Source organism: Desmodus rotundus, chromosome 6, assembly GCF_022682495.2.
Source record: "Desmodus rotundus isolate HL8 chromosome 6, HLdesRot8A.1, whole genome shotgun sequence".
Taxonomy (NCBI): domain Eukaryota; kingdom Metazoa; phylum Chordata; class Mammalia; order Chiroptera; family Phyllostomidae; genus Desmodus; species Desmodus rotundus.
Window position 1 is genome coordinate 115,601,609 of NC_071392.1, and position 14,117 is coordinate 115,615,725.

General features: G+C 53.7%; 1 protein-coding gene across 2 annotated transcripts; it reads right to left on the reverse strand.

Annotated features, from left to right (window-relative positions):
* Positions 1-6,976: 6,976 nt before the first annotated feature.
* Positions 6,977-12,796, reverse strand: SRXN1 (sulfiredoxin 1). 2 transcript variants are annotated; one of them, XR_008427143.1, is made up of 3 exons: positions 12,565-12,704; positions 9,525-9,620; positions 9,070-9,209 (listed from the first exon to the last, which is right to left on the reverse strand). XR_008427143.1 is itself a non-coding variant. In XM_024559774.4 (2 exons), the coding sequence occupies exons 1-2, from the start codon at positions 12,772-12,774 to the stop codon at positions 9,006-9,008; spliced, it is 414 nt and encodes a 137-aa protein (XP_024415542.3). In that variant the 5' UTR covers positions 12,775-12,796; the 3' UTR covers positions 6,977-9,005. The 2 variants fall into 2 exon arrangements, 1 of the variants encoding a protein (XP_024415542.3); XM_024559774.4 differs by lacking the exon at positions 9,525-9,620 and having other exon boundaries at positions 6,977-9,209; positions 12,565-12,796.
* Positions 12,797-14,117: the final 1,321 nt, after the last annotated feature.

A 14,117-nucleotide genomic window follows, 5' to 3' on the forward strand; every position in this document is an offset into this window, starting at 1 on the left:
GGGTTGTCCCAGCTTCCACGACCCCTGTGATGGGGTCCTCACTAGTGCATGACATAGTCGTCTCCATTGTCTGATCACTAGGGCTGTGGGAAAGACTTTTCCTCATGTTATGTTGATCTTCCTGGCGACCCCCTGCCCTCTGTGGTTCCACAGGCACGTCTGCTTTCCCACCTGGGGCAGCCCAAAAGCTGCCTCTCCAAGCCTGCTCTTCACCCCAGATGCTTAGCTGCTCTGTCCACCAGCTTCTGCTTACACAGGCCTTACATCATGGCACAGGGTGAGGCAGCAGGACAAAGACAAGTATACAGGCAAATAAGCAGTATAGTTACAAGCCATGAAGGAGAAAACAGGGTAAGAATAGTGGGAAGACCATGGGAGGGATGAGGAAGCAGGAGAAGACTAAGGAGTTGACACTGAGCTGAGTCCTGAAGGATGTGAAGGCGCCGGAAGAAGCAGAGGAAGGGCATTCTAGCAGAGGCAAGGGCACGTGCAAAGGCCCTGAGGTCAGAAAGCATTTGAGGACTGTTAGGCAACCAGCCTGGCTAGAGTGGGATGAGCTGGGGAAGAGCAGGCCATTCAGGGCATTGATGGTGAAGAGCCTGGCGTTGCTTTCTTTAAAAAAATTATTATATATTTTTAATCCTCACCCAAGAACATATTTATTGATTTTAAAGAGAGAGGAAGGGGGAGAGAGAATGAGAGAGAAAAACATCAATGTGAGAAAAAAACATCATTGACTGCCTCCTGTACACACCCTGGCTGCAGATCGAACCCGCAACCTAGGTATGTGCTCTGACCAGGGATCAAGCCCCCAACCTTTTCAGTCTACAGGATGATGCTCCAACCAACTATGCCACCCAGCCAGGGCTGGAATTGTTTTCTAAATTTGATCCTTAAACACTTTTAGGCAAGGGTGATATGATATGACTTAAATTTTAGTAGAAACTCAGTAAATACTTAATGGAATTCAAGGCCCTTCTTGTTCCAATAGTTCGGCTCTTCCAGAGTCAAAGTGATAGGCTTGACGGGGCTCGCATCTTGGCTCTGCCTCATCCCTGCTGTGTGACTGTGGGCGAAGGATTTCATCTCCCTGAGCCTCGGCTTCCTCATCTGCAAAGGGGGGGTAAGAACCTCATCGGGCTGTTGTAAAGATCAAATGACTTTATGTTTGGAAAGCATGCTGTCACAAATGCTTTGTGTTTGTTAAGTATAATGTAAAAGGGTGAGGATGCAGAGAACAAGACGGCCCTGACCCCTGCAAGGGGAGAGTCCTGAATTGGCAGGGGTGGGTTTCTCAGACCTTGGCTAAATACAAGGAGAGAGCCCCGTCAGCCAGATCTGTAGGAAGTTCAGAACAGTGTTATGCTTACATTATTTATATTGTCGGCAACATTTATTTATGTCACGTGATACTGATTTTCCACTGAGGCTGCCTATCTCATTTCCTTAAAAACAATTTAATTTACGTAAAACAAAAGCAGATAGATTTAACGACTCGAAACCCATGGTCCCCAAAGTTAATACCAAGCTCTCCTGTCCCCCAAAGTGGCCCAAATTGTGAAGGAGGCTTTTGATGGGATTTTTAGAAACCTTTTTCTAAGCTCACTTCCTCATTGTGCTCTTGGGGGAACTGGGGCCCCACTCTGAAGGTTCTGGTGGGCTTCCAAATCTGGGGGCCATTGGGGCCCTCCCTCTCTATGATCACTCAGATCCAGTTCCATCGCTGGAAAATTCTGGAGCTCCCTCTTCAAATTATATCTGGGTTCTGATCACTTCTCACCACCTTGGCCCAATCCACCAACCATCACCTGGGGCCCTGGTGACAGCAACAGCCTCCCCCCTCACCCCCCTTCCTATCCCTCTCCACTCAGCAGCCTCATGTCTCCCAGGTCACTGGGATAAAGAGGCAACATCCTCACCACCTACGAGGTCCCTGGCAAGTTGACGATGCCCACCTGCCCTGCCTTATCACCTGCCAGCCCCAGTCCTTGTCCCACCCAGCCTGCCCCACCACGCTGGCCTTTTTGCTGTTTCTTGGACACTCCAGGCAGGCTTCCACCTCAGGGCTCTTGCATGTGCTGTTCCTTCGGCTTGAAACACACTTCCTTCTGAAATCCACAGGCCTCCTGTCCTCTCTGTTGAGGTGAATGATCCCTCCTCAGAGAGGCCCAACCACCTTAACGAAGTTGGTATTTCCTACGTCATTCTTTCTCTTTCGCCTGCTTTTCCTTCACAGCGCTTACCACGGGGTATTGCATTTTACACTTTATACGTATTTCATGTGTGTGTTCCTTGCCTGTCTCCCCTGAGAAGAACACAGGAGTTTCCATCTGTTCTGTACTCTGATGGCCCCAGCGCCAGTGCAGTGCCTGGCACCCAGGAGATGGCTGGTACCAATTTGCAGAGTGAACATTCAGGGAGGTGTGTGAAGGGTGGGAGGGGCGGACACTCCCGCCAGTCCTCTGTAGCCCCATGGTCCCGTCTCTGGACATGGCTTCTCTCTCCTCCTGCCCTCACCCCATCAACCCTCATGGGCACAATGGGCTAGTGAAGCTTGTGTCTCAGGGGAGAGGTTTCCAGCTGTGGGCGGACCCTCCTCCTCCTCCCTCTCCTACAGGCTGATGGGAGCCATGGCCGCAGGGCCCCGCTGGCCATGGGGAGCTCTCAGCAGACAGGGCCCTGGGTGCAGACCCATGCTGGGTGTCCCAGGGAAAGCCTGCCCCCGGTCCCTGTGTCTTCATCCGGAAGGCCCTGAGACTAACGGGAGTGACCAGCCCTTGGGAAGTTACTATGCTTGTCTCTACTTACAGACAAGGAAACTGAGGCTCGGAGAGGTGAACCTGTCTCCAGGACACAGCTGGAGTCACAGTTCCCTCCTCTGTAGAATGAGGACAAGAACCCTTCCTTCCTAAGGTGGTCGTGAGGATTAAATGAGTTAAATAGTCTTTAATAAGCACTTAGTAGGGCTTGGCACACAGTAGGTGCTCAGGAAATGTTGGTTACTATAGCTGTTGTTCCTAGAGGTGAGCTTTCTTACCAAGGTCCCCTGCCAGTAGGTGGTAAAGGCAAGATTCAAACCCAGCTCTGTCCTACAGTACCTAACTTCCCCTCACTTTCACAAAATAACAATAGTACTGACAATGACAACAACGACAACTGGAACAGTAACAACGCCCGTATCAACCACCCCTTTTGGTAGCACTCAGGGTTAGCATGAGGCTACCAGGTGGCAGCACCTGCCCTGCGCGCACAGCCAGGAGGACCACAAGCACGGATTCCTCCTGCCCTCTGGCTTCCTCCGCAGGGACAGGTGGGCAGCCCGCACCACCTCCTGTTGGGGCGCCCCCAATCTCGCCGCCTCGGGGGCCAAGCGGGGACGCGCGAGGGGCGGGGCGGACGGCCCCCCGGGGCAGGCGAGCGTGGCTCCGGGCGCTGGAAGGAGCTGCGCGGCCTGGAAGACATTACACGGCTGTCGGCCGGGGGGCGTCGCTCGGAGTTCCGGAGGGGGTCCCGGCGGCGGACGCGCCGGGCGAGGGGACGGCCCCACCACAAAGCGCGCTTTGTTCTGCACTCCCCCCGGGAGCTGGAACCAATGGATTGGCGGCAGCTGAGGTCATCTGTCAGGCAGAGCCGGGGGTCAGGCCCGCGGAAGGGGCCGCGAGGGCGGGCGGGGCGGATGAGCCGGCGGGGTCGGTGTGTGCGGGCCCACTAACCAGGCTGCTCTGGCTGGGGGCTCTGCGGCAGGTCGCTGCTCCTCTAGAGGCCTCATTTCATCCATCTGTCCCACAGGAAAGGTCATTTCTGTCCACCTCTCGAGACTACTGTGCCAAGGACGGAAGGGATGACGATGGTGGTGGCGGTGGCGGTGAGGGGCTATGTAGTGCGCGCTCCCACCTTCCTGTTCTGTGGAAGCGCTGCAATCGGCATTGGGACCCCGGAGGCTGGCAGCAAACGTGGTTGCTAGCACCCAGCACCTGTGTCTGGTCTAGGGGAGTCAGAGCCTCTTCCTAGTTCCCTGCTTTGACCCCTGATGCCAGATTTGTCTGCCTTTTGCCAGGGCTGCTAGGCGGAGCTGTCAAACCTGAGTCCTGGGACCCCTTGAAGACCATCCGGGTGGAGGGTGTGTTCCAGCTCAGAGCAGGGCTAGGACCCCTTCCCCTGCTGCCCGCCTAGATGTTTTTTCTGACTGGAGGTGCATCCGGGTCTGGATACTTCCCTCCACCTCCCATAAAACTAGATTCCACTTATCCCTTCATTCACACCCCCTCAGCCTGTGTCTCCATGTTCCCATCCACATCATGAGACGATTAGGCTTCTCAATACTCCACACAGGGTCCCCTGGGTGGGGGGCAAGGCAATCAAATCCAGGGAGCCCCAGCAATTGCCCCAAAGAGTGTGTGTGTGTGTGTGTGTGTGTGTGTGTGTGTGTCTGGAGAAAGGGCTTACGGCTTTCTGAGGATTCTCAACTGTCTTCATGACCCAAAAATGGGTCAGAAGAAAGACTGGATGGGTGTACAGAGGGCAAGAAGCCCCCCAAACTCTGCCACTCTGGACAACAATGTGCCAGTACCTTAGAAGTTGCAAATTGAACCCTGGCTGGTGTGGCTCAGTGGATTGAGTGCTGGCCTGCAAACCAAACTGTTGCCAGTTCGATTCCCAGTCAGGGCACATGCCTGGGTTGCAGGCCAGGTCCCCAGGAGGGGCCGAGTGAGAGGCAGCCACACATTAATGTTTCTCTCCCTCTATTTCTCCCTCCCTTCCCCTCTCTGAATATAAGTAAACAAAATCTTAAAAAAAAAAAGAAGAAGTTACAAATTGAGCTATGTATTTGGCCAGGCTGTCCAATCCTAGGCGCACAGTTCAGAGAACACAGAGTGATGGGTGAAGGTGTTCACAGCAGCAAAATAACCGTAAGCCCTCAGATGTCCATCAACAGGAGAATGACCAATAAATGGTTATATTCAGACCACAGAACACCATGCAGCAATGAAAAGAATAAGCTCAACCTATATGGAGCTCATTCATTCAACAGGTTCATTGGACACTTGCTACGCACCATTCGTTTTGGGCACTAGGCCTGCAGTGATAAACAAGACAGACCAAGTCCTGTTTCGAGAAGTTACATTTTAGTGGGTGAGAGAGTCATCAACAGACACAGAAGATGATTTCATGGAGTGTGATAAAGGCCAGGAAGAAAGTCTGAGTCAGGCGATGGACTGATGGGGACGGGGCTGTTTTAGACACAGGTCAAGGAAGGCCCCTCTGAGGAAGTGGCCGGAATGAGAGAGGCTTTGGGAGAACAGAGGCACTAATGAGGCAGATGGCTAGGGCACAATGACAGGGAAGAAATGCAATCTGCAAAATAATGTATAAAACAAACACATTCTTTACTTACCCACACTAACACTACCAGAAAAAGTTCTGGAAGGAGATTTGCCAAATTAATGAAGGTGATTGTTCCAACCAGGGAGGCAAAGGGACAACCAGGACTAGGACTCACGGTAGACTTCAGCTGGCCTCTCATATTTTAATTTAAAATATTTAATTACTTAGCATTTCAATATCATAATGTTTAAAGGTGAATATACTCACATATAACTTGTGAAATTCAAAAAGTGTTTAAATCTACCGCGGTGAGGAGGGTTGGTTCCCAGGCAGTGAGGGGACGAAGGGAGCCTTTCACTGGACCCTAGCTCCGAGGGGCAGTGGTTTGTTTGGGGAGGGGCAGGCACACCGTTGGATCAGGGGAGCCCGTAAGAGACATGTGGCTCAGCCTAGAGGATCAGGACGCTTTTTGGAGGAGGTGCCACCTTGGCTGAGCCAGGGACTGGCTGGCTCAGCATCCCTAGACTATACCAGACAGGCCTGGAGAAGTCATGACGTGTCCACCGGCACAGCGCTAGAGTGGTTAGAATACGGAGAACCTGAAGCTATATACTCCCAGCTCAGTCTCCTCATGCCCAGACTCCCCGCTTCTCTGGGTAACTGATGGGTCTTCTCTCAGCCGGGCCCCTCTACCCACCCCCTTCCCAAAGCCTCGTGGGCTAGAGGCCCAGCCCGGCTCCAGCAGACCGGGAAGCATCGCCACCTGCTGGCTGAAGAGAGAAACGCAGCTTTCAGCCTCCACTGAGAACTAGGTTTCACCCTTCAAAACCCACCTCCTCTTCCTTACGAATAATCAACACCTCAGGTCCAAGTCTCTTCTGCACCCCCAAACAGTGTCTAGCAGGGCCCCTAGTATTGCCTGCTGGAGTCTTATCTGCAAGAAGGAAAAACCCTTTCAGGAAGGGGCAACCATTGTGTCACTAGCCAATCACTGCAGGAGGTCATTACCCTGGTGAGCTGGGGGCACCTCCTGACAGCATAGTCTACAAACCATGTCCTTAGATCCCTGACCCTGGCTGCCAACCTTGGGGATAGACAGTCCAATGGACAGCTTGGAGAAAGCCCCCAGGGAGGGGCTTGTCCAATGTCATGGTGGAATGCATATGAGCTGGCCCTAGAACACGGATCTGCTGGGAGCCAGCCTAAGGAGGGTGGAGGGGGTGTCGCCACGTTTGGTGACTCAGTCTAGATCAGTAAGTCCCAGCTTCTGGTCCCTGGCCAGCAGCAGCAACACTACCTGGGAACTTGTTAGAAAAGCAAATTCTCTTCCCTCACCGGTGTGGCTAAGGGTTGGTTGGGCGTCAGCCCGCAAAGCTAACGGTCGCCGGTTTGATTCGGGGTTAGGGTGTGTCTTGGGGGTTGGAGGGTGTATGGGAGGCAACCAATCCATTTTTCTCTCCGTCTCTTTCTCCACCCTTTACCCTCTCTCTAAAACTAAATAAGTAACATTGTTTTTTTCAAAGCGAATTCTCAGGTCGCACCCAGACTACTGAATTAGAATCGCTGGGTGGGGGGGGAGGGGGCCCAGCCATCTGCTTTAACAAACCAGTCTGAGAGCCTGAACCATTGGTCCGAAGCAATCACACCCCTCTTTTTACTAAATACACTTTTATTTCGGAATGATATTCGATGTATGGAAAAGTTGCCGAGACAGTACAGAGAATTCCCAACCTGAGCCATTGTCAACATCGTACATGGAACTAAGTCGTCAAAGCTAAGAGACTATCATTTGCTATTGTCAACTAAAATCCAGGCTTATTCGAAGTTCCAGTTTTTCCCACTGATGTCCGTTTTTGGTTCTAAGGATCCAATCCAGGATATCACACTGCATATAGGACTACATTCCTTTTCGATTCTATCGGTCACCTCAGTCATCTTTCCCTGGGACAGAGAATGGGTGGGACAGCTGCCGTCTTCATTACTGAACCACAGAGACCAAGGCTTGAAAATGCCAAGTGACCAAGATCCCTTAGCAGGGCGGGGCAAACAAGGCCTGCCTCACTCCCTGCCCTTCCTCTAAGCCTTCCCTTCCCCCAGGACTCTTGGACCCCTTGGAATGTTCCACCTGACCTACCCCACCTCACCAGTGCAGATAACGAGATGCCCCTCCTAAAGTGGGCCCAGCCCTGGGAGAAATCCACCCCCTGCCCAATCAACTCTTCCCCTAGATTTGAGGCTGGAACAATGTCTAGTGACTTCACCTGGGCGGAGAGAGGCCCTCCCTGTGCAAGAGTGAGAGAAACACTGCTATTTGCCTATGCAAATAATTTATGAAAGATGAAAAATGCCACATTATTTTCAGTTTCTCTAAGAGGAACAGTCTGTTTCCCCACCCCTCGAATCTGGGCCAGCCTTATGATGTGTTCTGACCCAAAGAACTTACCAGAAGTGACATTGTACCAATTCTGGGCCTAGAACTCAAGAAGCTCACAACTTCTGCTCTCATCCTCTTGGAATCCTGAGGCCATCATGTGACTAAGCCTGAGCTAGCCTGCTGGAGAAGCCACATGGAGAACTAGTCACTCAGCCAACAGCCCGCCAACTGCCAGACAAGTGAGTTAGAACATCCTAGATGCATCTGAGGTGACAGCTGATTGCATGCAGTCCCAGGAATCCACCTTAGGTGACATCAGAACTGTCCAGATGAACCCAGTCCAAACTGCCAACCCACAGAATTGTGGGCAAATAAATGACTTGTTTTTAGCTGCTAAGGTTGGGGATGGTATGTTACACAGCAAAGGCTAACTGATAACAATTACTCATTTCTCTCTCGGTAGTGGGATTCCAATTTTGTTTCAGGAGGCAGTGTGCCAGTCCCAGGAGTTGGGATATGATTGGTCCACTCAATTGTGACAATTCTGTTCCCTGCTGTCTTAGCCTTCTTTGCATCTAGGGGAGACAATGGTAGCTGGTTAGGGCCAAGGAAACCTCAGTGGAAATATGCAGGGAAGAGAGCAGGAAAAAGACCTCTGAGAAAGGTTTGACTTTATGATAGAAGTTGACAAGTCCAGCTGGCTCCGCCCTTCCTTCTCCCCCACTACTTGTTTCCTTGAACATAGACATGATTCCTGGAGGCACAGCAGCCATCTTGTGACCATGAAGCAACGATAATGAGGGAAAGACTGAAAGGACTACAGAGATGTGCGTAATACCTTTGCTGAGTTGTTAAACCAATGCCGTTAGTCACCTGCCTCTAGAATTGACACTGTACAGAAAAACAAATTTCTCCATGCTAAACTAGGTTTTCCTTTGCTTAGAGCTCAATGAGTCCCACATAACTGGATATACAAAGACAAAAATGCGGAAGGATCCTTGTCCTTGGTACTCTGGAGCCTGCAGCTTGTGGTTCTCCAAACCCATCTCCTTTCTCATTTCGTCCTCCCAATAATCCCTCAAAAGCAAAGACATGACCCATTTTCACAGGGGTAGGAACTGGGCCTCCCACACCATTCAGCAGTGAGTCCACGGCCTTGCTGCTAGAGAAGAGAGTGCTTAGTGCCCTTCTCCCTCCAGGCACAACGAGAATGTCCCCCTGCTACACCTTTTGCATGGCCCCGTCCACTAGAGGCCAGATGAGTCTTTTGGGCTTTCCGGAGTGGTGGAAGGTGCCAAGAAGCCTGCTATTGCAAGTCTGGTGTCGAAGCACCTAGGTATACCCTTAGGTCCGAGATGGTGGACTGGACAAGCTTGGCGGGGATGGTCTCTCGCTGTAGCTGCTGGTAGGCCGCATAACGGTGACAGCCCCCAAAGGAGTAGAAGTAGTCACCACCCTGGGCTCCTTTGATCCACAGGACATCGATGGGGGGCACGCTGTCTGGGTCCTCCTGGAGAGAAGGGGACACAGGGTACGTGAGTACGGGACAATGCCTAACAGTTTACAAGGCAGACTTTGCTGGCCGGTGTTGAGTTCCCACAGGGGAGCACAGTGGCTCAGGCCGGCTTGCGGGAAATGCTGTCAAGTATTCAGGAATTCTGTGAGTTGGTTGACATCACCTTGGTAGCTTGAAATTCAGCCACAGTGAGAGTATTTACACCAGGGAAATGGGCAGATGCTACAAATCTGGGGTTTTCCTCCCTGGAAACCAGGTGGTTAAACATTTATCAACATACCACATGCACAGATATGTGCATATACGTACATGCATGCCATTCATCTCTCCGGCACTGTTCTAGGCTCTGGGCATAAGGTACAGCCAGGATGAGACAGACGCAGCCCCGCCTTCGTGGGTTTCAGTCTAGCGGGACAGATGGAATGAAGAAGTGAGTGTTGGAGAGAGAAAGCCTAGGAAGACAATAACACCGGTCACCATGACACGGATGGGGGTCCCCAAGGCCTCTCTGAGGTGACAAGGGAGCAGAGAACTGAACATAGAGAAGCCCACTTGGAAAGATAGAGAGTCGGAATAGTTTAGAATAAGAGCCTGACTGCCAGGTTCAAACCTCAGCTCTGCTACTTAACTGCTATGCGACCTTGGACAATTAATCTCTTCGTGCCGAAGTCGTCCCATCTATCAAGTGGGCAGGAAGGAAACACACACACACACACGTGCGGCACTTCGAACAGTGCTTGGCACACGCAAAGTGCTCGATGACAGATGTGAGGGAAGACCATTCCCGGCAGAGGACACGGCAGGGGGCAGGGGCCAAAGGCCTGAGGCCAGCACAAGTTCACCACATTGGAGGTATGGCAAAAATGCCAGCTGACCAGGGAGCACTCAACGGGGACCGAGGAGAAGTCAGAAAAGTCAGCAGGAGCCGGACCACGCGGGCTTGTTTCTAAGGGCGGTGGGTGGGCCCTGGAGCACTTTAAACAGGGGAGGGCGGCAGGATCTAGTGAACATTCTGTGAAGTTGTCACAGGAAAGCTCCAGGCTTGGGGGGTGGACACGGGCCAAAGCAGGGAGGGCAGAGGTGAGGCCTTGGCAGGTATTCCGTGAAGACACCAGCCTGGGGGAGTGGGGAGGGGAAAGAGAGAGGTGGACAAGTTTGGGACATGTTTAGGGGGCCGACCTGAGGGGACTGGCGGAAGGGGTGAATGTGAGGAGAAGAGAAGGGGAATCTAAGTTGACTTCCTGTTACGGGCCTGCAGCCAGCTGGAGTGGCTGGTCCTCTAAGTAGGGAAAACCTGAGGTGGAGCTGGGTGGGGGTAGAGCATGCTGGGGAGACCACATTAAGTGGGAGCTGCTTGGAAGTCCCTCCTCCACTGGCCCATGGGTTCTCCCTTATTAGGCTGCTTTGATGGGTTCATTCATCCACTTATTCCAGAAATGATTATTGAGCAGTTATGAGCAGTTACGAGCCAGGGCTCTGGACCCAGGCAAACCTGAGTTTGAATTTCAGCTCCTCCAAACAGTGGCAGGGGGACCCTGAGCAAGTGGCCTTGTGTCCCTGAGCATCGTCCCTAACTGGTACCATGGGAGTGAGACACCCTGCAGGGCTGCCGGTGAAGGGCTAAGAAGCTGGTGCAGGGAGGCACAGAGCGCAGCCTGCAGGGCAGCGGAGCGCTGGCGAGGGGCAGCTGTGCTGGTGCTGGTGGCGTGGTGGGCGGTGGATGGGCAGAATAACAGCTCCCCAAAACGGCCACATCCTGCTCCCTGGAGCCTGTGAATACGTTACTGACGTGGCACAGGGGACTTGGCAGATGCCATTAAAGATCTTGACAAGGGAGATGCTGCTGGCTTTGAAGACAGAGCAAAGATGCTGTGAGCCAAGGAACGTGGTGGCCTCTAGAAGCTGGGAGAGGAGGCAAGGGAACGCATTCTCCCCGAGAGACTCCGGAAAGGAATGCAGCCCTGCTGACAACTTGATGTTAGCCCAGTGAGACCCATTTGGACTTCTGACTAGAGAATAACAAGCTGTATTGTTTTAAGCCACTAAGTTTCTGGTACTTTGTTACAATAGGCATAGAAAACTAACTGGTTCTTGCCCTCACAGAGCATAGGGTTCTAGCATGGAAGGCAGGTGTCTAAACAATCCATTAAAACCCAGAGGGATCAGAACTATGCCGGTGGGTGTTCAGGGGGCCCCCATCCCAGGAGGGGTCATCAGGGAAGACACTGACCCTGAGACAGGAAGACCGAGGGGTTAGAACTAATAAAGAAGAGATGGAAGAGTGTCCCTGGCAGGGTAAGAAGCCTGTGCCAAGGCCCAGGGTGGGAGACAGTGTGCAAGACCAGATCCTCCACGAACAGCCAGGCACTGAGCTAGTGCCGAGGAAACAGCCAAGACACGACTTCATATGAGGGGGGGTGGCAGACAAGGAAACACCAACAAATAAATGTATAATATAATTCCACGTGGCCATAAGTGCTTCATGGGGCAATCCTTCAGGTTAAGGGGACACAGAGAGAGGCGGGGGCTCCATTTGCCCCGATGGACAAGGAGGCGGAGACTGAATCAGGTGCGGGGTGCAGGCCCTGTAGCTGCCCGGGGAAGCAGTTCCAGGCGGCGGGGCAGCGGCGCAAACCCTAGGACTCAGGGACATTTGGGGGGGCTGTAGAGGTGTTTGGCGCAGGCTCGGGTCTCACGCGGTCAGCTTCCAAGGGTCTGAGGGAAGGGGACAAGATGCCCCGCAGGCCTAACCTGACACATATGCCCCCTCCCCAAAGTTCCTGCCAGGATCCCACCTGCATTCTTGAACATCCTCCTTCATTGATGGGGCCGATCCCATCCTCTCCCTGTTCCAATTCAAACAAGGTCCTCCCAGCAGACAGGACTTGCCAGGTTCTCCTGCTACTCACTTGCATCGCCAGGGGTGGCAGCATAGCTTATCTTCAGGTAGTATGGTGGCCATGCTGCTGGGCAGTGGGGCCAGGCTGTGCCACTTTCTAAGTGACCTTGAAAAAGTTGCTTAAATCCTCCCGTGCCTCAGTTTCCTCTTCTGTAAAAGAGGAACAATACTATCTACCTCATAGTGTTGGCAGGAAGAAGCTAAGGCACTTAAAACTGCTGCTGGGCACTGCAAGTGCTATCTTTGTGTTAGCGATCCTTATTTTAACTATCCTGTCAATCCCCTGCTTGCTCAGGTGAGGTAACGAGGCCCAGAGAGGCCCAGCCACTTGCTCAAGGTCACACAGCAAATCCAGTGCTCCGGCGGAGCTGGGAACCAGCCCCCTCTAGCGTCCTGTGCGACCTGCCTCCTCTGGCACCCTTCCTCCGACGCGCGTTCCCGGGGCCTCACCCGGATCGTGTCCACGAGGCTCTGCACCTTGGCCGGGTCCAGCACAGACGGCAGAGGCCGGATCAGCACGCTCAGTGGCACGTTGTGCACCGCGTCGATGCAGCCCGAGTGGATGCTGCCCCCCTGCGCGCCACCGCTGGGCCCGGGTCCCTCGGACGTCCCCCGGCCCGCCCCGGCCCTACTCAGTGCTCCTCCCGCGCGCAGCCCCATTGCGCCGCCACCGCCGCTGGACTTGCGCCTCCGCCCTCACCCTCCCCACCCGGGACTTTAACCCGGCCGGGCCGTACCATTCCTCGCAGGCCGGCGGGGGCCCGGGTCAGGATGCCTTTCTCCCCAGACCCGGCGGTGGTCCGGTCCCATCCCGGCACCCCACAACCCGACGTCGGCTCGGCTCGCGGGGCGCTGCGGAAGCCGTGCGGGGCTCCGGCTCTCCGCTGGGGGGCGCCTCGTCCTCTCCCCTGTGCCGCGTGGAGTCCCGGCAGTGGAAGCGCCCGGACCGGCTGACTCAGGGTGAGTCTGCAAGTCGTGGGCCTGGAGAGCGCCGGTGACGCACAGTCCGGGGTGACTCAGGCCCGCGGGGTCGGGGTGGGGACAGGGGGGCGGTGACTGAATCTATGGAGCGAGGATGAGTAGGCAAAACCGCGATACTTGGCCGCCCGGCAGTCAAAACCCTTTGGATAATAGCCCCGGAGGTGACAATAATAACCACAGTGACAGTACGAATCTGGAGCTGTGTCAGACACTGTCCTAAACACTTTGCATGTACACCAACGTGCTTAAACCTTGAAACAATCCTGCAAGGTAGGTAGGATTATGATCCCCTCTTTACAAATGAGGAAACTGAGGCACAGTTATTTGTCTAAGCTCGTGGAGCTAGGAAGTGGCGGAAGCAGGGCTCCAGGGTGCGCCCCCTACCCCACCGCTGGTTGCCTCAGGTGCTGCAGAAGTCACTGTCACAAGAAGCCTTCTGGAGTCGTGCTGACAGTGTGTGGGCAGTGCCCTAAAGTTCCACACTGTCGCGCCAAATCCTGACAGCACCCCCGGTAATTATGGAACCGCGTGTCCAAGGTGCAGCAGCTGAAAATGAAAGTGGGGTCATCTGAGTCCAGAGCCTGGGGCCACTTAACCACGAACACCTGCTTACAGATGGGGACCTTGACCCTTCAGCGGATGGTGGCAATGACTTAGATGCAGGCGTGCTGACTGCCAGCCCCATTCTCCTCTGTTTAGAGCCCCCTGTTCCCTTGGGCCCACGTTCAGCACCCAGTGTCCTCTGGGGCCAGGGAGAGGTAGGCAGAGGGTCTGGGTTTAAATTCCAGGTTTTTATCAGCATCTGTGTGAACATGGGAGCTTTGGCACAGGTTCTCATTCAGCCAGTCCCTAGCTGTGTGGTCAGAGGCAAGTTGCTTAACCTCTCTGACCCTCAGCCGTCTCTTCTGTAAAGTAGTTGTGGGGAGATTTGGGAGACAGTCAGAGATAATGGCTGGTGGACGGCAGGGTAGGGGGAGTAAATTAGTGCTTAGTGGTTGGCCAGGTACATGGTGGTTTTATCA